General features: G+C 41.7%; 1 protein-coding gene across 1 annotated transcript; it reads left to right on the forward strand.

Annotated features, from left to right (window-relative positions):
- LOC308249689 (dnaJ homolog subfamily C member 25) lies at positions 1 to 24,992 on the forward strand. The gene is made up of 4 exons (XM_080671415.1): positions 1 to 427; positions 19,543 to 19,695; positions 20,635 to 21,105; positions 23,780 to 24,992. Exons 1-4 carry the CDS (start codon positions 95 to 97, stop codon positions 23,900 to 23,902), a joined length of 1,080 nt encoding a protein of 359 aa, XP_080527541.1. The 5' UTR covers positions 1 to 94; the 3' UTR covers positions 23,903 to 24,992.
- Positions 24,993 to 25,021: the final 29 nt, after the last annotated feature.

The raw sequence follows: 25,021 nt of genomic DNA on the forward strand, positions 1-25,021 counted from the left end.
GCGCCTGCGCGGAGGCGGCTCCTGCTGACTTGGAGCTGGACGCGGCGGCGTGCGGGAGCGCGGCTGGGGCGGTGGAACCGCGGCCAAGGCCGGCATGGCGGCGCCGCTCGCTGTGCGCCGGGGAGCCGGGGACGCGGGCGGGCGCTGGGTGCTGCTGCTGCCGCCTCTGCTGCTGGCGCTGCTGCTGGCGCGGCCGGCGGGGGCCCTGGTGGAGGGGCTGTACTGCGGCACGTGGGACTGCTACGAGGTGCTGGGCGTGAGCCGCGCCGCCAGCAAGGCGGAGATCGCGCGGGCCTACCGCCAGCTGGCGCGGCGCTACCACCCCGATCGCTACCGGCCCGAGCCCGGCGACCAGGGCCCCGGGCGCACGCCGCAGAGCGCCGAGGAGGCCTTCCTGCTGGTGGCGACCGCCTACGAAACGCTCAAGGTGAGGCCTTGGGTCACGGGTGGGCTGCGGGGACTCTTGGGGGAGGCGCGCGGCGCCTCGGCTCCTGGCCCGTGGAGCGAGGTGCTTCGCACCCCCCCTCCTCCGGCCCCGGGCGCGGAAGCCCCTACGACCGGTCGGATGCTCGCGCCTTCCCACGTGGCCCTGGGTGAGAAGAGCCCCACGGCCCATTGACAAAGCTAGGAAACCCCTCTGGCCTTAGGGGGACAGCCAGCCCGCTCCTTCCTGTGACAGCCCTCGTCATGCAAGGCAGGCCATATGTTGGGCATCTTACGGCTTCGTGAAAGCGTTTTAATAACGTGCAGCTCACACCGGGGAGGCAGAGTCATGATCGGCACCGGGACCTGTGATGGAGACACAGGAGAGGTCTTCCACATTGGAGGATGGTGTGATAGCGCCCATGTGGGCATGGTCTTCATTGTGACACTCAGCTTGGGTTTAAGGATCGAGAAAACACCAACAAGAGCAATGAACAGCCCGCCAGAAGACCCGATGTTTGTCTCTGGGCTGTGGCGCCCAGTATGACCTTGGGTAGTGACTTAATATGCTGAGTAGCTGCTGCTTCATATGTAAAATTAAGGCCAGGATACCTACCCACAGGCTTTTTATGAGGATAAATAAGTGTGAGAAACCCCCTACATAGGGCCTGGAAATAGGGGCTTAATGAATTGGGATTCTAGACTCCAAGAGGAGAGTTTCCAGTGGGAAATATTCTGTATGTGTGCATTGGACAAAGGTTTCACTGAGTCCCTGGGGAGCGGGAGACGAAGCCTGATCCTGTTTTCTACCAAGGCAAAAAAACCATATAAGAAATCACAAAGTATAAATCATATTTGATGGAAATGTTTCTGTCTCAAAGGCCCCATCGTCATCGTGCTAATGTAACTGCAATTGCCGTTGTATGTGTTTCTTTTTATTTTTGAGGCCAGTTTTTCATGTTGCTATGTAGTCTGCTTTTAATGACTACTTTGAGTGGGTATACAATAATTTAACCATGGATTATTTTTCCAGATTAGCTTTCCAGAGCTGAAAATACTGAGTCAAGGAGTTAAAGGCTCTGCATTCATGCTCCCCAGAGCAGTTTGCATAGTATGGAGTCATAAAATGAGCATGCCTAGCCCCGCCGGTGTAGCTCAGGAGGTCACAGATCAATGCCAGGGTTTCAGGCTTGATCCCCAGTAGGGGGCATGCAGGAGGCAGCCAATCAATGATTCTTATTATTGGTGTTTCTGTCTGTCCCTCCCTCCATCCCTCCCTTCCTCTCTCTGAAATCAATAAAAACGTATTTAAAAATAAATAAAATGAGCTTGCCTAGTTCACTACATTTTCACTGCATTTTGTTGGGGTTATAATTTTTATTGGCAGTTAACTGAGGAATGGTCCTGGGGTGGGGGTTGGGGGGAAGAGTGTACTGAGGCCAGAGGGTTTAGCTGCCTATCATTTAGGATAAAGAGTAATTGAGGAGCCGAAACCGGTTTGGCTCAGTGGATAGAGCGTTGGCCTGCGGACTGAAGGGTCCTGGGTTCGATTCCGGTCAAGGGCATGTACCTTGGTTGCAGGCACATCCCCAGTGGGAGGTGTGCAGGAGGCAGCTGATCGATGTTTCTCTCTCATCGATGTTTCTAGCTCTCTATCCCTCTCCCTTCCTCTCTGTAAAATATCAATAAAATATATTAAAAAAAAAAAAAAGAGTAATTGAGGGAAGACTTTAGAAAAATGGGAAAGAACTTCTCCATCCAGGGCAGCCAGCCTATGAAGCCCCAGTCTGAGTTTTTCGAGTTTTTCTTCCGGGAGGAAAGATAGTGGTCCAAAACAGCCACCCGAAAGCCTGCTGCTGGCCCTCCAAGGCCCTGGGGGCTTATCAGGAAGCACGGGTAGATAGAGAACTTCCAGAAGAAAGGGCAGCAGAAGCACTAGCAACTGTGCCTTCTGCTGTGGTTGGAGATGGGTATGTTTGGCCTGAGAATGGTAAACATGTTAGTAAAACAAGTGCCAACAAGGGCCAAGGAATAGAGACAGTAGAGAAATTCTTGCCGGGAGGAAACTCAAGATCTAAATACTCCGGACATTTTTCTCAAAGAGACAAATTTAGAGGCTGATCCGGCAGATCTGTAATAGTTGCCTCTAAAGTTTAGCATTGGTTTGTCAGCTTATAAAAAGTGCATTAAAAGGACTTGTCCACTCACGAACAGGGAACTTTTGGGCAGTTAAAAACGAGTATGTCTGGAGAAAGGAACACTCTCATTCTTGATTCCCACCAGAGGTTTGTGGTAGCTACTAAGCCTCCAAACAGGAAAACGAAATTGCAGTTGTACCGATGGAGGAGGGAGTGCGGGAGTGTCCTATGGCCGTGGTCGGCAAACTGCGGCTTGCGAGCCACATGCGGCTCTTAGGCCCCTTGGGTGTGGCTCTTCCACAAAATACCACAGCCTGGGCGAGTCTATTTTGAAGAAGTGGCGTTAGAAGAAGTTTAAGTTTAAAAAATTTGGCTCTCAAAAGAAATTTCAATGGTTGTACTGTTGATATTTGGCTCTGTTGACTAATGAGTTTGCCGACCACTGTCCTATGGTATTACTGCAAGAGAATAGAAATTATCTGGAGAGTAAAGGATGTCTAAAGATAGTTGGACCCTTGAAAATCAGACTTAGCCGAGCTCTGTGAAGAGTCCCTTTTTAAATATATAGCAATAGACATGGATTCCATTTTCATTGGAACACCTCAGGAAACTTACAAACAAACAAAAACTTGTTCACCTGGAATAAGGAAAAGGACTGTGACTTGCTTTGTGTCGAAGATATTAAAAACAAACAGGGTGGTGTGATTTTATTTCTGTCATACTGGAAAGTTGTGAGAATGTGCCAGGGAGTATCATTTCTGGGTAACTCAAAGATCCAATGAACTGAGGCCATTCAGTTTAGATGGCCTCAGCCTTCCAAGTTAGCTCTTGAGGCAATGGGGGTGTTACTGTTTTTGCAGGGATTATATCTGCAGGCTGGACAGAGCTTGTGAAGAATGAGAGGTGCACATGGCCTTTGTTATTAGGAGGTCAGATAGAAAGAAGAGTGGAGGGAAGTTGGTGTGTTCCAGTGGCTCTGGAATGAAGACGAAATGCAGAAGCCCATCTAGAATTTGACATCTCATCTGGAGCAGCAACTGCAGACAAGGGGCCACATTTCAATTGTTTGCTATTTTATACGCTCTTTCTCCATGAAGAATAACATTACACCCTGTGAGAGTTGTACTTATCTACGGAGCCAGCCAAAAAGGAGGGAGGGGACTGGGAAGACTGTGCCCTTCACCACCGTGTTCAGTAGTTGCTGGCATATGTTTGGAGGAAAAGGTTGATTTTATATTTGCTTTGTAGGATGCACAGGTAAATTTCATCTCAAACAGTGTAGCTAACAGAAGTTGTTTCTCTCTGAAATCTGAAATAATTTAGTTGTAAATTTGTTGGAGTTAGGAGCCTTTTTTCTCCCCCTAATTTTTTTCATAGCCTTAATTTCTCTTATTATTGGTGTGTTTGAGTTTCTTTTATTATTATTTTTTTAATTTTTCAATTAGTTTATATTCAATAGTATTCTGTATTAGTTTCAGGTATACAGCATAGTGGTTAGACTGTTAGGGTCTCTTAGTAATTTTAACATATATAAGAAGCTATATTATATACTCATAACCTTAAGTGATGTTCCATCAAAACTTCTAAAGCCAAGGATCTCTGAATGTTCATAATACTTCACCAGATGGGAATATATGTGTGTAAGATTTAGTGGATTTATGATGCTAAGGTTGTCTTGGTCAAATAAATGCCTTTTTGAGATTTTTTTTTAGATGGTGGTTGTTAAAAAATAAATACACTAATGTTATTTAAATACATTTGGTAAGACAAGGATATAGTATCACAATAAGTCATCGTTATTGTTTTTTTCCTGAAGCATCAGGTTTATTACAAGTTTTGACAGAACCAAATACTTTAATAAAACCCCCCAAAATGGTAGAAAACAATAGCAGGGCCAGGGAGAAGGGCCCAGGAAAGAACAGTTCATTCTCTGAAGTCTCATTCAAGTGGAGGCCAAGGGGTGGACCCACAGGGAGGGCGTGGCGGCCTCTCCTTTTGACCCCCAGAGGGCTCCAGGCCGTCCTCCAAGCTGAGCAAGAATTTTGGATAAGATGCTTCTGAACGCCATGGAGGTTCTGGATGCCTTCCTGATATGAACCCTCTCACTCACAGGGTTTTGCACACGCAGCATGTATTTCTGGCACCACTCTGACCTGCAGCTGTTTGCATCCAGCCTCTGGCTGACCTCCCTGAAATGAAGCTCAGCACCTTGAAGTTCAGCATTTAAAATGCAGCGAGTGTAGCTTGACTTCCCTCAGAGTCGTTGACTGTGGCCCTGCGTTGGCCATCCACAGTTGTAAAAATTATATTGGCTTGACTCGTCCTTTAGACATGCTGCTTCTTAGTGGATGGCTTACAGTGCATGAGTCTTAATAGGAAACTGAAGACCCTCCCAGCCACCCCTGCTGGCCCTGACTGGCCAGAGGGAGAACTAGGGTCCACCATCAGGCTGCTCAGCATGGAAAGAGTTTTTGTTGTTGGTTCTCTCGGAGCGCCACCACAGCTGCTGCTGCTGTGGGTGGAAGGCCACGCTGGAGGGCTGGGTCAGGGGTGGCTGTCCCTGACTCCAGGCTGGGCAGGTGGATGGCAGGCTCTTTGGTCTTCTCTCTGATGGCAGAACCTCTCAGGCGGGGGAAGGACTGCAACTGTTGGGGTCAGGAGAGTGCCAAGTCTTACCCTGATAGTGGGCCCTTCACCTTGTATTCCGTGGAACTTATTAAGATCAGGTATGTGTTGTACTTCTTTCTGTTTCTGATTCCTGGATCTCGTCCCACTCAAATCCCAGGTTCTTCATTATCTCTGTTACTTGGGGGTCCATGTGGCCCCAGGGTGGCTCGCTTTAGGCCAGAGTTCCTCCTCCTAGCCCATATTGAGCCAAGGGCCCTTCATTATATATTCCAGGGTTCTTCTTTTGCTGGGGTTGAAGGTCATTATTTTTTAAAAACGTTTTGACATTCTGTAGACACAGGTGTGGTACATGGAAGCGCTCATTCTATACCTGCTGCTTCAGTTCCAAAAAGTCCTCCCCCACAACTGTTAGGGTCCCTGTCACCATCCTGTACAGAACTAACCCCAGGCTCCATACATCAACAAGAGGGCTCTCCCTGCTCCATCCATTCCCACGTACCTCCTCCAGCTCACGTTTGCCATCTTCATAGCACTGACCACAGTGGGGCTGGTCCTTGTTTACTGTCTGTCCTGCCCATGAAGGAGGGGCATGACTGTAGTGTCCCCTGTGTCTAGCACAGTGAGTGGCAACAAAATATGTGTTTCATAAATATTTGTTGACTGGATTAATAGAAGACTTTGGGGGAACTAAAGAAGATATGGCCAACTATTAAATCAAAGCGATTAATAAAAACATCTCAGAAAAAGTGTTCTGTCCTCACTCAGCTTTTAGTGCAATTAAGATAGGAAAGAGGGGGGCTGAAGTCTGGGTTTCCCGGTATGTGGGCGCTTGGTGAAGCTGAGGGAAGGTAGGAGCCTTGCTGTAAAGATTCGTCCCTCCAGTGGGACTTGCCAAAGGATGCTGTGAATTTGGATCTGCAATGAGGCTGCAGGGTATTTTTACACTTTGAATATCCATCAGCAGATGACACAGAGGACTTCTCAGGTGACCTTGAGTAGGCCATTTAGGTAAATTTCTGTGTTACTTCAGTGAACCATCTCTGTGAAGAGAAGTGATGATGAGATTTGTTAATTTACATTTGTAAGAACACTTTGAAATCTCTGGATGAAAGAATTGCAGCAAAGGCACAAATTGTGAGGTAATAGTTGGGTCAAATTCTACCCTATTATGAAGGACACTTAGGGGGAGTCTCTGGCACATTACTTTTCAAAGTAATCTAAGAAAGCTCCCTACTCATGTATAAGTTATTATCTGAGTAATTATTTTCCTTTAACATTTCTCTCCTAACGTCTCAGCTTTGTGTAAAGGGAACCTTTAGAGGGATTTGCCTGTGTGGTTTTCCCTCTACAACACTTTAGTTTGTTAACGTTTACCTTACGTCAGTGATACTCATGACAGTCCCTTGTTGAGCTGATTGGGACCCAACTGGAATCGTTTAAACAATTCTAGATAGGCATTCACAAGTTACAGGCCGAGATTAAAATAGGCCCAGAAAGGAGAGAGAAGAATTTCAAAGAAAGCTGCCAGTCTGTGAGTTAGTTTAATCCATTTATAAAACAATGGTATTAATAGTTACTTAAGAAATACCAATGGAATAGAAAATTTTCTTGGCATAATGATCTCTTCCAGCAAAGTATATACAGACTGAAAGATGAGACCTTTATTGTAAAACTGTCAAGGCAAAAGCCAAGCTCTGAATAACTTTAATTTGAGGTCTCTATAGTCTGGGGTGTTCATTTGGGTGAATGAGATTCAGGTTTGGGGCCCTTTTAAAATGAATTCATGTTTCCTTTTAACCTGCGACTCAGGCCTTAGTTAACAGTACTTGGTGTGGTCCACTTCAGGGAAGCTGGAGGGAGTCCGTGTGGAGATGTCTTTTTGACGGACCATGTATCCATGTTGTAGGCCAGGATGTTCGGTGTGGTCTCCCGGCAGCACGCTGTGGAAAGTTGTTCTCTGAGCTTGCATTAACTTCAAGGGCCTTTGTAAGTTCTTTGCAGTAAGTTAAAAGAAGGCAGTTTCCCACATCCCCTGATCTAGCTTCATAGGATAAGCCTTCCAGTAACCATTTTAGAAGGGGACAATCAATAAATACCAAAAGGAATTGACCTTAAGCAATACCAAGGGAAAGGCTTTAAGCCAAAGCAGATGAAAAATTCAACAAGTTTTACCAATTGACTTTTACCTATCTTGTCAGTTTATTCTCTAAAACTAGAGGACGGGATAATAAGTGCAATGGAAATGCTCCAGTATTAGCCAAGATTGCATATCTGGTATTGAATGTGACATTAAAATGGGTTCCCTGACCTCTATGGGACTCTGTAGGGACTTCGCACGCAGGAAACATCCTTTCCAGAAGTATTTTAGTAACTGTTATGGCGTAGCCCTTTGATGTGGGAACGCTCCACCCAAGGAGAATGCATCATCATTAGCACATTTTTATCCTTGAAATCCATTTTCCAAACGTCAAATTGGCCTCATCACTTTTGTTTCCCCCTTTGTGACTAGAGATTCCCTTATTTTAGTTAGGCATTTCATCATTCACTTAAAAAACTGTAAGCAATTATAGAAAGTTAAATGCTTAAATGTAAAATTTAGCTCTTTAAATATTAAGGTTTGATTTACCTAAGCCATCAGAGTACATCTTTACTCTCCCTTAAAAAACTTTTGTCCTTTAAACAGAGAAACCCAAATACCAGTTCTGTGTCAGAGTACTTTAACGTAAATAAATCCATTCCAACCTTAGTTTGACCACATATAAGATTTTCTTTTTCAAGATTTCTTTTCCATGATCCTTCTGCAACACACACAAACTTTCTGCAACTTTCATAAACTTCTATCTTTTATTCTGTCTTTTTTAAAAAAAATTTAGAACCATCATTTACTTTAGGACACAATTACTTTTATTTTCTTCAATAAAAATGTATTTCCATTCCTCTTACCTTCTTTTACCAAGAGCACATCTTATTCTCTATGTGAATCCTTTTCAATCACCATAACATCCTAATGGACTTTGTCACAAATGGATCTTGATCTGAGGCATCTTGTGCCCTTTCTAGCCTTGTAAAGTGACACATTAAGGCTCCAAATTATTTACCTGGTTTCCCATCTGGTCTGTTAGTCCCAAAGCTAAAGAGCAGTGGACAACTACATCTCCTTAATTAAACCAATATCCTTAAGCTAGTTTTTATTTACTGAAGATTAATCTTAGATCATATGCACTTTAAAAGCAATTGCATTAGTTTCTGTTATTTCTCTAGTTTCTATGAGTGCTCATTTATTTTAAACCTATTGAATAAGGCCCTTTTACAATCTAAATTAGAATTTGGCAGTACCATCTAGCGATAGAAATAGACCATATCTATAACAGACATACATAGACGCACATAAACACACAGACAGCACAATACAAATCCCAAAAGAAAAATTATGGATTCAAGTATGTCTCTGGCAGATGGACCGAGTTGAGGTTTTGCTTATATGGTCAAAAGTTTTTGCATGCAGTAAGAATTCCTTTAAAGCTGTTGTTGTTTAAATCAAAGAATGCATTCCATTGTGTCTGAGAGCTTTGAGATTCTCTCCTTTAAAGTTTCTCCTTAAGGTGGGCTTATCAACAAACACAAACAAAAGAAGTAGAAAGCAGGTGTCCACAATAAAGTCGACAAGCTCCAAAAGTAAAGAGAATGGCCTCCAAAGTCCTGAGTTTTAAAAGGGGCAGATTTTCCTGGGGGAAGATTGAAAAAAATGGCTCCCCAGGTGCAGTCTAAGCATCAGATGTCTGCTGCCCACCTGGAGACAACGGTGGGAGGGAGGATAGGTGGAGGGTAGGCAAGCTGGTAGGTAAGGGAGGAGGAGCTGAAAAGTGAGGGATCACCGGAGGTTTCATTAGTAAACCTGGTTTTCAAGTCACAAGCACAAGGGTCAGAGGAAAAGTTTTCCAGTTTTGCCAGCAGTGGTTTCTTTTTTAATTTATCAAGGCGTTTACCCCGTTTAGAATTATTGTTTTTCTTAAGGGAGGTGGTAGTAGCCTCTTGACTTTATTTAGAGTTCTCAAGGTACCAGATTCCAAAAAAAGCATGCCATGGTTTCTGGGAGGGACAGCCTTCTCTTTGTTCTGTTGAGCACACATAAACAAACAGGCCTTGGGGTTGCAGAAGAGCCCGTCTTGCCAACAGAGCTTCAGATCATCTTGTGTGATCTTTGTCCAGGGTCCTAGCCACTTGCAGTTCTCTGGACCATAGTTTTGGTACATGTAATCAGCCGGAGTCCCAGGCGGTGGCTGATGGGCATGTGAAGCTTAGAGCATGGGTTACCCATTTTGCACTCCTTTGGGGCGGTGCCCCTCTGAGGGCCTGTCAGTGTGAGCACCCTCCCAGATCTTATGGATGAGGCCTAGTCCTAACCTGGAGGATATCCTCCCTGGGTACCAGACTCCAAGAAGCAAAGCCTTCCCTGGAGAATACTCTCCTTGGTGCCCAACAAGACTGAGGGATGCCGAAACCGGTTTGGCTCAGTGGATAGAGCGTCGGCCTGCGGACTGGGGGGTCCCGGGTTTGATTCCGGTCAAGGGCATGTACCTTGGTTGCGGCCACATCCCCAGTGGGAGGTGTGCAGGAGGCAGCTGATCGATGTTTCTCTCTCATCGATGTTTCTAGCTCTCTATCCCTCTCCCTTCCTCTCTGTAAAAAATATCAATAAAATATATTAAAAAAAAAAAAAAAAGACTGAGGGGTACTCCTCCTCGGCACCAAACCCGAATGGTGTGGAGGGGCCCTCTAGGTCCAAAGGGGTGAACCAAGGTCACCGGATGAGGGTCCCCCACCTAAACCGAATAGTCTCCGAGACCTCATCCGCAAGAGTGGGAGATCTTGGATCTGAGACGACTTACTGCAGGAAAGCTAACTCCAGCATAAGGGGCTCGTGCAGGTGCCAGATGCCTTGGTTTCTGAACGGAGTCAGGACATGGTGTCAACTGAAGGTCGCTGGTGTCAGTTCAATACCAACAAGAGCCTCCAGTTTGGGGTGTGATGAAGAAGGACAGTTTTAGTGCAAACAGCTCAATTGTGACACAGCACGGCTGGTAGGTGGCCCCGGGCCCAGCCACTTCTCCAGCTAGACAGCTCTGCTCTGCTCCTTGCTGCTCTGCTCAGCTCCACTCGGGGAGACATCATTTTCAGAGTTTCAGCTCCAGCAGGGGAAACAGTGTAAAGTCTTTTTTTTTTTTTTTTAATATATTTTTATTGATTTCAGAGAGGAAGGGGAAGAGAGAGAGATAGAAACATCAATGATGAGAGAGTATCATTGATCGGCTGCCTCCTGCAGGGCCCCTACTGGGGATTAAGCCTGCAACCCGTGCATGTGCCCTTGACCGGAATCGAACCCGGGACCTTCCAGTGCACAGTCCAATGCTTAGCCACTGAGCCAAACCAGCTAGGGCAACGTGTACAGTCTTCAATGGAAAGGGAAAGTGGTTCTTCGTCATTGTTATTTTAGCAACAGAGATTCTATCATTGCTATTTTAGCAACCAAGATTCTATCTGTGCATAGAGAGATGAGAAAACGCCAAGAGAAGGATGGGTTATGGGGGGAGGCAGAGGCACTGCAAGTCATCCTAGATCATGTTCTCAAATAACTTAAAATCCCGGCTTTATATCCCACGAATGAGTGAAAGCATATGGTTCTGAACTTTCTCTGTCTGACTTGAAACCTATATAACCTTATTAACCATTGTCATCCCAATAAATTTAATTTAAAAAATAACTTAAAATTCCAGATTTCAGCAGGATTTCAAACGGTTAGGATCTCACCCACTGCTTTATATTTGCTGCATAATGAGTGAAGACAATGAAATGGTTTTTAGTGTATTTCACTGCTGGGGATTCAGGGAATCATGGACTTGGGAAGTTCAGTAAACGGACTGTCACGCACTGTGTCAACCCTGGGTCTTTTTGTGTGGATATAGCACTTATCACACTGCACTGTAAATACTGAAGCCCTTCACCCCTCGCCACTAAGCCCCGCTCCTCAGCTTGTCTGTGTGTGTATCCGCGGCACCTAGCACAGTGTCTGGCACATCAGATAGAACGGAAATCGAAAGTGGACTTCTGGAGTTTTTGACATTGGCATGTGAAGCCTACTTTGGCATTTTATCCCAAATTAATTGTGGTTTTAAAGAGTGGTACAGATAAAGTTGATTGGTTGGGTATGAATGAGAAATTCCTGCATGGGAGAAAAATTGCACTTCTATTTTTTTCTGGAGAAATTGTGTTCTGAAGGTTTTTACATCAGAACATTAATTCATTTTTTAATATAAATAGGAATTGGATAAAATAAGAAGGATGGCATAAAAATAAGCAGATAAAGGAATCGGTGGGAATGATGCACTTAAAAAAAACTATGGTAGAAAAAGAGAAAATAGCAGAATGTGACTGCATTTCTCGAGACCACACGAGAAGAACATAGGAAAGGTCTTCGAAGTGTTGCATGAAGGCCCTGTGATAAGTGAGGGGTGTGCGGGAGTCACAGGAGCACTTTGGTTCCTTCTCACCAGTCTGATGGATGCGGCAAAGCTTTAGCACTTAGGAAGCATTTGGCAAAAAGGGGCGTTCTGAACTCCCTGCCCTTTTATGTCACTGTTTATTGTTCTCCCTTAGTGTATTTTCTTACCCCTTTCTGTAACCAGTACTGACCGGGCTGGGGGAGGAGACCATCACCGCGAAAAGGGTACAGTTCCTGCATCAAGCCTTTATTATAACAAGGAGACAGATACTTATTGTTTGGGTATTTAAGTTACATAATAAAAATGAGTGTAGATTCTATCGCAGCAGCTGAGGGATTAGGGGGGCGGAGAAGGGTGTGCTCTTTGATCTGGATCTAGAACAAACACCAAGGTTGACGACGAAGGGACATGTCAGTAGAGGAAAAACTTGATCAACAGCAACATGCAGTCCTGAGTGTGGGGCCTGCTCCCGGAGAGAGAGGTAGTTTGGTGAGGTGCTACAGTGGTGAGGGTTTTCTCCACCAAGGATCACTTTTATCATTTGGTTCCCAGGGACTCTTTTTTGGGGGAGGCGGAGGAAATGAACTGCACGTATTAGATTACTATTTTTCTTTCCCAGCATCAATCCAGATTTTAATCAGTTATCCATAATAATTTAGTATTCATAAAAATAATAGAAATTATATAAATTTCTCTAACAGTTGTGATGCTGACAAACAGCTGGAGAGCAGTAGTCTTTATTTCACACGCCAACTCTGTCTGGTCACGACTCCCTGGACATTTGTGAATATTCTGAGGCCTTGTCTGGATTCAGTGGGAAAGATGATGAGTTTGATAGTGATTTCTCCCATGGCCCCAGAAGGGTGTGGTACCTTATGTGCCACATTTGCTGCTTCTGCTGTGAACCCATAAGTGTTGTTTATTTTTTACCGATCCCTTAATTTCAGCTCTTCTATACCCTATTTATGGCCAAGGTTGATTATATACCAGATGTATTCCATTCTAGTGCTGTGTCCATCTGACACATGATGTTATCAACAACCAAGCAGAGCTTTTGATTAACTCAAAAACTAGAGATGATATAATTGTAGGCAGAAACCGAGCACTTGACATTTTAATTGAGCTTGTGCAGATTTATCATGGGTAAGCAGAACGTTTTGAGATAGTCACAGCGCAAAGACCTTCTTGCATCTTTTCATAGCCTTGTAGGTAAGAAGCCTGTCTGGTGCATCGTAGGGAGAATGTTTCCGGAGCCTGGAACACAGTCTGGGATCCCATGGTGAACAACCCTTTAAGCTGTGTTCAGGAATTTGAGCTTCAAGTATTGAATAGTTACCAGAGGTTTCAAAGTGGATGAGTAACACGAGTCTGATGTTTGATTCAGAAAGGAAATTCTGGGCACAATTTTGAGGATGGTTGGGGAAGGCAGGAAAGCACTGGTGACTGAACTGATTATTTCCGTCTTCTGGAATCTCATCATTCCTCTTTGGGAACTTAAGACTCTCTCTGCATTCCGTTCAGGTAATTCTCCCTCTGAGGGCCCCCCTCCCCCCATTAAATCTGTGGCCACAGCTTCCTTCTTTTTTCACTTTTGACTGTCTTTCCTCATCTTTCTTTCATTCAAGCTGTCGGAGATGGACATGTACATCAGCCCACGTACCAGAACTGGTCTTAGGTGAACAGTGCACTCAGCCTCGGATCTGAGGGCTCTGCATTCTTCTTCCTGGAACTTTGTGTGGCATTTGATGCTGTTGACCGTGTAGTTCTTTAAGATATTCTCCCTGACTCCCTTGATGCAGTACTCATGTTTCTCGTACCTTTCTAGCCGTGTCTCTTTGGTCTTTAGAGTCTTCTTTTCCTCTGCCTACACCTTAAACATGGCTTTTCCTTAGAGCTTTATCCCTTTGGTACTCCTCTTTTTCTTTAAGCTTTGCCTAATGAAACTTAACTAAATCCTTGACAGCTCTAAAATATCTGTGTTTTCTAAGTCCATATTTTCAGTTGTCTCTCATCTGTAGCACAGGTGCCCCAAATTAAAAATGTCTGAAATCAGTCTTGTTAATCTTTGTTAAAGCATAAATTTAAAAATACAATGTAATTATGACTCAGACAAATACAAAATGAACATGTATCAGATATTATTTAACTCATTAATGAATGAGGGAGCCAGTAAGATATTAAAATTGGTTCAAAAGTAAAAAAAAAAAAAATGCCACATATTTATAGTCCATAGACATGGACTGCTGACCTGCCTATAAAACTGGCCAGTGTGACAAGACAATGGTCAATAGCATTACACCAGCACAGTTTGTCTTTCTCTGAGCAAGAATTATTTGCACGACTTCCAGTTTTCTGCAAGTTAGTTCTGTCTCTACAAAGTTAAAACAGACTTTTCAAAGACAAAGGCGAACCTCTCCTACAGGACTAGATAATCCCTGGAGACTCCAAGAATTGTCAAGATGTCTCATAATTATTTTCTCCCCATTTCAAAATTTTCCACAGTTTCCCCTCAAATCTTCTCCACGTTTGCTGTCTTCATCCTCTGTTCTTTATCTTAAGAGTAACATGGTTCACACAGTAACTATAATTAAAAATTTCACTGTCATGTGATTAATTTAATCATTAAGTCCTATTCATTCTACTTCTTAGTCTCTAAAACCTGTTTTTCCCTCGTTCCATTCTTTACAATACTATCAGTTATCTTTCAAAAATACATACTTCTTTCTTCTCAGTGCCATTGGTCTCGTACTTGAAAACATTTATTTTTGACTGGCACAGACAATAACAGCCTAACATCTTAGCATGGCATATCCGATCCTCTCCAGTTCTTACCCAAACCTACCTTCCTGGCCACATTCGCCCCTCCCTTCTTTTTGAATTTCCCCAGAGCTCCAGCTTCACTAAATCTGCTGTATTCTTAGGTTCTTCTGTACCCAACACTGGCTGTTCTCTGTGCCTGGGACAGGTTTTACCACACCTTCCTTGCTTTTCAAAACCAGCACTCACTCTGCCTCTTCTGTCACTCCCATTACCAGTGGTCTCGGGTGGAGTCAGTCCTTTATTCCTTTGCACATCAAATTGTGCTTTTCTTGCTCACTAGATGCTTCTCGGCGGGAGAGTTCCTAAGCCTCGGACCTTATCTTATTGGTTTATTTACCCTCTTTTGACTTCAACACAAGGCTTAATGCCTTGCATAATAATTTGTTGAATTGAAAAGAACTGAAGTTTTTAAAAGCTCAGTTAACCAAGTTGATGATGATACTATACTATTCATTGAAACACAGAGGAACAGATTTAGGTTTGGAGCATGTTGAATTTAAGATATTTCTGTTACATTTAGGAAATGTCCAGGAGATACTTGAAAATAGGTGGACACAGGAAGGACAAGTGTGAGTGTACTATGTATATGTGATGCTATGAATCATGGGAGTTGTTGAGATCACATGTAGACTGAGAAGAGAAGACACAGTGGCTAGCGGGCAGGGAACAAGAAGAAAAATGAAACTGATAGTAGTTAATTTTCATTATCTTTAGTAGGATGTAATGGCCTGGAAAAAAAATTTAGGGTAACAGATTTTTTTTTTTTTAAAAAAAAGATCATTTGTGTGTATTTCTTAAAAAAAGAATTAAAGATATTTTTAAGACCAAACAAAATATTACTATGTTTTCATACATTATTGATTCCTGGCCTTTACTATCCTAAAATGGTTTTTACTATCTGTGTAATGGAAACTTTTTAATGTAAAACTGGCTGCAATATCAAATTATTGCAATTTATGTTTCTTAAGATTAAACAATTCATTATTTCTTTCAAGGGCAAGAAATAATACATTTTTGCCTCTGGGGCGGGGGGACTGATCTTTTCCTAAGAGAAGGAAGGATGCAGTACTTTCTTTGCTTGTGGGTTTCCTTTTGTTCACTTTTGATCTAGATATTGGTGGTTATGTTCCAGTCCTCCTGCATATGCCCAAGAGGATTGGGAGTGGCGTGGACACCAGCAGCAGCACCTTTTTTCCTGTAGAGATTAGAAACCAGGAGCTTGTTGCCCAGCTTGCAAAGGCTCAGGACAGAGAGGAGGAAGAAACAAGTGTAAAGGTTTTGGTTTTGGAAAGAAGTTGGACTCTTCCTGACCCTGGGACCTTAAGATCCACAAAATTGCTGAAAGAAAAAGTACTACTTGTTGAAAGGTAAGATATTAAACTGTTTTAAGGTTTAAGCTCTTTAAGCCACAGCAGCACACTCTCACAAGCTGTGACAGCAAGCAGTCACGTCTGCTCAACTGAAGTTTTTGGTGACATAATCACCCATCCAGCCTTCCTGGTGAGATGGAGACCTATGTGGCTGGGAGATGTGTATAGTGAGTTATAAGGAGTTACAAAATGTCACTCCTTTTTAAAATGATAGTTCCTGAGTGCCAGGCATTGTGCTAGGTCTTGGGTATACAGAGGTAGAGTCACCCTACCTATCTTCTAGCAGTTCTTACTCCAGGAAAAGAAAACAACTGGTGATTACAGTGTGATAAGTGCTATAACAAGTAGGTGATGGGTGTGATAAGGTGGTCTAACTCTGTCTGAAGCAGTAACATTTGTGTCCTAAAGGATTAGTAGGAGCTCATGAGGTTGGAAAAAAGGGATGGGCATTTGAGTTCGAATTCTGTGTTCAAAGACAGGTCTGAGAGAGCATGCTGGATTGGAAAAACACACTAAATCCCAGGAATTACTATCTGATGTTTGCTGTGGACAGAAGAGGGGAGAGTGATGAGGTGTTGCATGGTAAGATAGGGCCAGGTATGGAGGCCTTACTGATTGCCAAGGAAATTTTAACTTACCTGATTAGCCATGGAGATTTTTTTTAAATGTGGGAGTATCTTAGTTCTAAGATACATAGGAGAAAAAATAAATAAATATATGGTGTTAAAGTAAGTATGTGCCTGTAGCTCTCTAATTGGGTTCTAGTCTCTGTCTTATCTTTTTGCTAATATTCCTGGTATCCTTGTGTGCTTACTAGGTTGAGTCTAAACTTTGTGGGTTACTAACGAGTAGGATTTTGACTTAAGACTGTTGAGAGCTCCTAACTCTCCAATTTGTGCCAACCTTGAACACCTGCTAAAGTACATTATGCCTCAGCCTAAAATCATTTTCTTCATTCTGAGGGAAAGCTATAAACTGAGTCAAGATTCTGGCTGGTTAAATGCTATAACAAGGAGGTGGCCAACCTTCTTGTCTCTGATCATGACCGAAACTGGGTCATAAATTTATGGTGACTCCAGGGAAAAGAAAACCATCTGAGAGAAGTCAGACCTGGCCCTGAATGAAGCCTTTGCAGGAATGAGGTGGTTTGAGGGCTTGTTCATGGGCTCTGATTACACCCACTCTGATTGCAATGGAGAGACCAGACACAGATCTAGGTTTTGGAGTTGCTGGTTGGTGAGCATTGAGTGACCATCCTGTTAGAGTAGCTCGGGACTTGATGATGTCACAATCTAGGGACCAGTGGGAAGATGGTGACCCTCCGGGAAGATCTGGGTGACATGCTTGAGGGAGGCTGCATTCTGTGGATCGTAACCTTCACTAAGACAAGGAACAAAGAAGAAAGGATAACTATTGGATGTATGACATTCACACAGTGGATTTCAGCCACACTGAGACCAGAAGTACAGCCAGGCTCGGGGAGGGCCCATACAGAGTGATGCTGGAGCTGATCTCAGTGTGGCAGCCAATTTCAAAGCTACCTCTCATCTGGTCGGAGAAGAATCACGTGTGAAGAAATACATTTTTAAAGGGCATCTGCCAAGATTGGGAGGCCGAGTTAAAAGCCACGGATTTCAGGCCAAACGCAGAGTATTCTATAACATTAGCCCCGAAAGCAAAAAAAAAAAAAAAAAAAAAAAAAGGAGGAAGAATGGAAAAATTCTCAAAGGATATATTGAAGTACCAAAATGAGATCAAGAGATATAGGCTTTATCTAGGCTTTATCAAGAGATATAGGCTTTAGGTTTCAGACCTGTCATTATGGCCTATAAAGTTTAACTCTTTAGGTTACCAGCTCTAGAAAATAATAATGGCTTATAGAACAAAGAATTAACTGATAGTTGAGTTGTGTGGCATTTGCCACAAGAAAATCTATTTTTATAGAAATGAACATATAAGGAGTGAATTTGAAAATAATTTCAGCTCTTCTTATATCACACACAGTTCTCATATTGGTCCTCTGTAGTGTCATGGGGACTTTAAGTATAGCCATATCTAACTATACTAGGTACTAGTTTATCTAATTTCACATTCTAGTCAGAAGTTGAAAATACTTGGAATGTAATGAAAGAGATTTGTCACTGAAATTGTGCTCATTCAACTTCAGAAATCTTAATAGAAAATATGCAATGACTTTAATGGCTACAGGGGAGATTTTTGTCATTAGCAAACTTATTCGAAATCTATGAACTACATTTAGAGGACTCAGAGGAGGCCCTGAACAGACCCCAGGACCTCTGTTTGGTAGCAGAGCACCAGGTGCAGATTTTAAAATATCTTTGCCTAAGAATCTGTAACTTTATGGACGTTGAATAATGAATTCATCTAAAAAAGAAATCCTCTAGGTGAAAAAGATCTTTGTTTTCATAATGGTTTCTGTGTACTTACTTATAAAGAATTTGTTGTGATTTTAGTTTTTAACATTTTTTTAGACACAAGACAAAATAGGTTTCCTGTGTGGTAAAAGCAATTCATAACCTAGTTTAGTAGCTCTTCAACCAATGTAGCTCAATAAAAGACTGGCATTTATCCCTGTTGCAAATTGATTAAAATTATAGGAGGTTTTAAGAAATGTTTTACTTGTGAACATTTGTAAACAGAGCAGCATTTCAGAGTGTTAATTATTTTCAACATGTTTATATGATGAAAAAAGATTTCTATGTTACCTTGTTTATGAACTGGGCTGTGACAAGGTTTGTAATAGTAAAGTACTGTGTATTTGTAACATGTTTTATATAATGTGTTATTTGATATTCAAAACAACACTGTAAGATTAGTAGAACAGTATTATTATCTCTATTTTACAAAAAAAAAAAAAAGAGGCTAAAAATGTCACCCAAAGTCACAAAGCTAGACTTTGACCACTATGCTGCATAGGTGTTTCTTTGAGATGAACATAATTCAGTTTTATAGGCACAGACTGGCTTCGTCTGCTTTTTGTTGTCTTAATCATTGCTTTCAACAGAAAGCTTTCTACCTAAGGCTGAAAAATGATTGTGAATATGTACAATAGAGACAAACATTTTTTCCCATCAACAGTTAGTGAGAATAGGTGTCAACATACTCTTAAGTTATAAGAACACAAAGACATCCTTAGTAGCACAACACTGGCTAAAAAGGCATCATTAATTGTTATTAAAGTGCAATACTCAAGAATTTAGGGAGATATTTTTTATTACACTTTATAGCTAACATTAAAGTTCTGGAAACACATTAATGTGCCTTTGAAGAGGGATGGGAAATTTTTTAAAAATATTTTTTTTATTATTGATTTCAGAGAGGAAGGGAGAGGGAGAGAGAGATAGAAACATCAATGATGAGAGAGAATCATTGATTGGCTGCCTCCTGCACGCCCCCTACTTGGGATCAAGCCCGCAACCTGGGGATGTGATTTGACCGGAAATCGAACCATGACTTCCTGGTTCGTAGGTAGATGCTCAACCACTGAGCCATGCCAGCGGGGCGGACATTTTTTTATTTTGACAGTGCTTTTACTCAGATTAACCTTACATAATTATAAAACTCTAGATTTGACTTAAAAGATTATAAACTGAGGCCATTTTAGAAAACGTCTGTGAAATTGGACATCTTGTTATTTTACAGGATGAAGAAACACGAAAAGATTATGACTACATGCTGGATCACCCAGAGGAATACTACAGCCATTACTATCACTACTACCGCAGGCGCCTGGCCCCCAGAGTGGACGTTAGAATTGTGATTCTGGTCAGTGTGTGTGCCATCTCGGTGTTTCAGGTGTGTATTGGTGGATGTGTGTGTGTCTGTGTATGTGCTGGAGTGTACACCGCCTGGGGCTAGTGTACACCGCCTGGGGCTAGTCATTGGAACTGAACTAGGGCCCTGGCCCATGTGGCTCAGTTGGTTGGGCATCATCCCATGCTCTGAGAGGTGGCCAGTTCGATTCCCTGTCAGGGCACATGTCCGGGTTGCGGGCTTGATCTCCAGTAGGGGGTGTGCAGGAGGCAGCCAATTGATGTTTCTCTCTCCCTTTCCCTCAACCACTGAGCCATGCCGGTCAGGCTATATGCTGTGATTTCTTAAAACAAGTTCCTTACCACTTAGTTTTGCCATTTAACACTTCCTCCAATAAGTAGACTGCAGTCTTGAGAGAGAACTAAAGCGAGATTTCTTTTTTATATATATATATTTCTTTATTGATTTCAGAGAGGAAGGAAGAGGGAGAGAGAGATAGAAACATCAATGATGAGAGAGAATCATTGATTGGCTGCCTCCTGCACGCCCCCTACTGGGGATCGAGCCCGCAACCCAGGCATGTGCCCTTGGCCAGAATCGAACCTGGGACCCTTCAGTCCGCAGGCTGATGCTCTATCCACTGGGCCAAACTGGCTAGGGCTAGAGCGAGATTTCTTAATAGTGATGTAGGGAAGAGCCAAATAGTAAAGAAGTGAAGAAGGTGTGTGATTCCATTGATCTATGTAACCTCTGACATTGGGTATCTCCTGTCTGATTTAATGGCTTTTTGGCTCAGCTCGGGGCTTACCTGACTTAACCAGCCTTGTACAGAGAGGCATTATTCAGTTGTATCTTTTACTTGCAGAGTAAGGTTATTGAGGGCCCTGTTTTTAATCAGAATGGGTTTTGGGGAGGGGTGGTGCTCACCAAGATGAATTCTGGTAATAAAAATCACCCATTTTTATTTGTTAAATATTCTAGTTTTTCAGCTGGTGGAATAGCTACGACAAGGCGATCAACTACCTGGCCACAGTGCCCAAGTACCGCATCCAAGCCATGGAGATTGCTAAAGAGCAGGGGCTGCTCAGAAAGGCCAAAGAGAAGGGCAGAAACAAGAAATCCAAAGAGGAAATCCGTGATGAGGAGGAGAACATTATAAAGAACATTATAAAGAGTAAAGTAGATATAAAGGGAGGCTATCAAAAACCTCAGATACGTGATCTTCTCCTGTTTCAAATTCTCCTAGCTCCTGTTCACCTGTGCTCATATATAGTCTGGTACTGCCGGTGGGTCTATAATTTTAATATCAAAGGCAAAGAGTATGGGGAAGAAGAAAGACTATATCTCATACGTAAATCTATGAAGATGTCAAAGTCTCAGTTTGATAGTCTAGAAGATCATCAAAAAGAAACTTTTCTTAAGAGGGAGCTCTGGATAAAGGAGAATTATGAGGTGAGTAACAAGTCTTCTGGGATTTTTATGTCACCTTGCATACCAAGGTAAAATTAGGTGTGTGATAAGGATCACAGAAGTGCTCAAATTTCTGAAATCCAAGAGCTAAATAATGAATACACATCTTACTTTTACCCTGGCCGGTGTAGCTCAGTTGGTTAGAGCAGTGGTCGGCAAACTCATTAGTCAACAGAGCCAAATATCAACAGTACAACCATTGAAATTTCTTTTGAGAGCCAAATTTTTTAAAATTAAACTTCTTCTAACGCCACTTCTTCAAAATAGACTCGCCCAGGCCCTGGTATTTTGTGGAAGAGCCACACTCAAGGGGCCAAAGAGCCGCATGTGGCTCGCGAGCCACAGTTTGCCGACCACTGGGTTAGAGTGTCGTCCTATGCACCAAAAGGTGGTATGTGTTTGATTCCCGGTCAAGGGCATAGACTTAGGTTGCTGGTTTGATCCACAGTGGGGCTCTTACAGGAGACAGCTGATTGATGTTTCTCTCTCACATTGATGTTTCTCTCTCTCTCTCCCCTCTCTTTTCCTTCCCCTCTCTAAAAATCAGTGAACTTGTCCTTGGGTGAGGATTTTTTTTAAAAAAAGGTCTTTTATTGAAAGTATGACTATATTTGGTAGTGGGATAGTGGATTTTTAATCTGTAATTTGTTTTTTTAAAAGATGAATTTTAAATACTTTGATTGATGCTGAAAATGTTAAGGATGATTAATTTGTTGTGTTAAACTAGAATGGGATGATAACGTATGTTTGTAAGGGTGTCACAACAACTTTCTGTTAACTGCACTAATTAAAATTTGGTCTTCCCCAAATTTCCTTCCAGTCATGTAAACTTAGCCACAGAAATTAAAAAACAAAACACAGAGAGAGGGTATAAAAGATGGAAATTTCGTTCAAATAGCTTCATTCCAAACAAAATGAGCACAGACTCTTCTGCATAGTAACTAACATATATATGAAAAGTTATTTTTATTTTTAAATTGATTTACTGTAATGCCTCTAACTGTGGGCATTTTAATAAGTGTAATATTCTACAGTTGTCAGCTACAACAGTGACTTTGAGGTGATCAGTTGCCAGGCTAAAGTCTTAAAGCAACTAGTAATCTCACCATAATATGTTAGTTTTGGGGTAAAATTAATTGGTCAATATATTAAATATAGGAATAAAAAACAGTGAACTCTTCCTAAAAAATCTGAACTATAATTGTTTTTTTAGTTTCAGAGACATTCCTTTTTATAAGTCAGATTCTAAAAAGATTTTACTAAAAGTAAAGCTTTAGTCTGAATTATATTTAAGTAACTTAACTTACTAAGAATTGCCAGAATGTTTTGGCAAGTAATTATATTCAGCCTGATTATCACTAACATAAAAATGGAAGGTAACATACTATTTTGCTCCAAAATTATCTGAAAAGTTTTCTTTTTAAAGTAGGTTAAGCAGCCTAATTCACAAAACTATCCTTCATAGAGTACTATTCTGGGATTAATTATAATAATAAAAGCGTAATATGCTAATCAGACCAGACATCCTTCCTTTTGGACAAAGCTGCCGCAGGCGGGGGCCGGGGCCAAGGCCCTTGCTCGAATTTCGTGCATTGGGCCTCTAGTTCTATATAATAAAAGCCTAATATGCTAAGTGTTCAGTCGTCTGTTCAACCAATCAAAGTGTAATATGCTACTGATATGCTAAGGCCGCTCAACCACTTGCTATGACATGCACTGACCACCAGGAGGGCAGACAGTCAACCGGTTGACCAGTCACTATGATGTGCACTGACAACTAGGGGACAGACGCTCTGATCGGTAGGTTAACTTGCTGCTGGAGTTTGGGGGACTGGGCGAGACGGGCTGGACATGCCCTGGAGCCCTCCTGCGGTCCCTCCCCAGCCCCGATTGTGCACTGGTGGGGTCCCTCGGCCTGGCCTGTGCCCTCTTGCAATCCGGTCTAAGGGACCCCCCCCCCCCCCCCCAGTGCATGAATTTTGTGCACCGGGCCTCTACTGTTATTATATGAGATTATCTTGTCATTACTTCCTAAATTTGGGAGTAATTCCTTTGTAAAATTTGATGTAACTCTGAAACTGGTTATGAAAACTTGTCCATTTAGTGTCAGTTGACATCCACTGAAAGTTGCAGAGATGCATATGTTTTGTTCTTAATCCATGTGGTTTATTTAACCTTCTTTGATAACTTCAGTAAAATATTTTGAAAAACCAATAATTATTTTTTAAGATAAAAGTGGATTGGATGTAAGTTCAATTTGGAAACAAATGTATATACCAGGTCATTTTGTTCCTTGATTAGAATCAAATACCGAAAGCCACCAGTTAAATTTACAGAGAACCACGTTAAAAAACAAAGTGTGATTCTTAATATTGGACATTAATTGCAGAGAGGAAATGTTTAAGTCCTTTAAACTCAGCTTGTGTATGATTTTAATGAGGGCTAGTCCTTGTACAAGCTGTTCTTTAGTCTTTAACACTGAATGTTCAAGTGCTTAACTGCTTGGTATTTTTAGTGCATTGTCTTCAGAAGACAAACCAATACATTCATTGGACACTTTTATCTAAACTTATATTTGAAAAATGTAAATATGCCATAAAGCTTATGACAAATGTTTCCCTTTGGATTATAAAGTCAGTGTTTTTTATACTTACAGGTCTACAAACAAGAACAAGAAGAAGAGCTAAAGCAAAAATTGGCCAACAACCCTCGATGGAAGAGATACAGGAGATGGATGAGGAATGAAGGGCCCGGACGGCTAACATTTGTGGATGACTGAGGATTGCTGGAATGCTACTGTGCCAAACCTTAATCGTGATATTATTTTCATAACTGAATTATTTTAGAAATGTTTCCACTACTCCTCTGCAGTAACGAAAATTCCTTAAGTATTTGATTAAACAGAATAATGAAGAAATTTAAACTTTACCTTAAAACTTTATACGTAAGACATTTATGATTGTTCAATTTTTATAATCTATTTGTGGATTTTGTTAAAAGATTTAACATGAAGATTTATAAGTTGCCATTTAAAAATTTTATATGTTTAGTTAAAAGATTTGACATGAAAATTTATTAGATATCATTGAAAATGTTTATGTGTTAAGTGCTTATTCTTTAAATGTGTTTCCGTGTTCTTTCTTATAGTGCTACATTTTTCTGCTTTTGTGGCCTCTGATATTTTCACAAAACATTGTTAACAGCATTTCATTATATTATTCTGAGTGTCTTTCTAGACACAAACTTCAAAATGATTTCAACTATCACGTCATCTTCATTATAGTCGTTCTGGGATTGAAATATGTTCAGAATATATCTCTAGGAGAGTCCTCTAGAATGTCTTCCCACTCTTCCTCCCAGGTCATAGTATTCCTAAGAAGGTCATAAACTCTCCAGGAGAGTGACTCTGCGTTCATGTCCTTGTAGGATGATCTTGATTACAGTCATTATAGGACTATGACTTTTTTCAAACATGTTTCCAGAAGAGACCTTGTACAAAGGCCTTTTGTACCACAGTATTGCTTTTTACCCCCACTTCAATTTTTAAAAAGTGATGAAGCAGAAATAGTGTACTGAAAAGTTGTTCATATATTATGAAGTCCTTGAGTGGTAAAAAAAATCCATTGTACATGAATGCATTTACATACATTTAAACCAGAAAAAAAGAAGTGACTATGTGCTGTTCTTTCAATGTGATATAAACAATGAGATATGTTTTATACATGTGGAAGTGAAAGTAATTCACACATAATTTGACTGAAGCAAGTATGATTTTCACCAAGGTATCAATGCACATGCGTGGTAGTGAATCAATACTGCTGTTAAAGGATTTACCCCATGCTTCATATGAATAAAATGGTTGCAATGTGTCACGTTTGTTGGTATGACATTTTAAATC

Source organism: Plecotus auritus (genome assembly GCF_963455305.1).
Source record: "Plecotus auritus genome assembly, chromosome: 5".
In the NCBI taxonomy this organism is placed as follows: Eukaryota; Metazoa; Chordata; class Mammalia; order Chiroptera; family Vespertilionidae; genus Plecotus; species Plecotus auritus.

Coding starts and splice junctions, on each gene's coding strand:
- LOC308249689 (XM_080671415.1), top strand. CDS start 95: ATGGCGGCGCCGCTCGCTGTGCGCCGGGGAGCCGGGGACGCGGGCGGG. Junction 428..19,542: donor CCGCCTACGAAACGCTCAAG/GTGAGGCCTTGG, acceptor GTTATTTTACAG/GATGAAGAAACACGAAAAGA. Junction 21,106..23,779: donor GGATAAAGGAGAATTATGAG/GTGAGTAACAAG, acceptor TTATACTTACAG/GTCTACAAACAAGAACAAGA.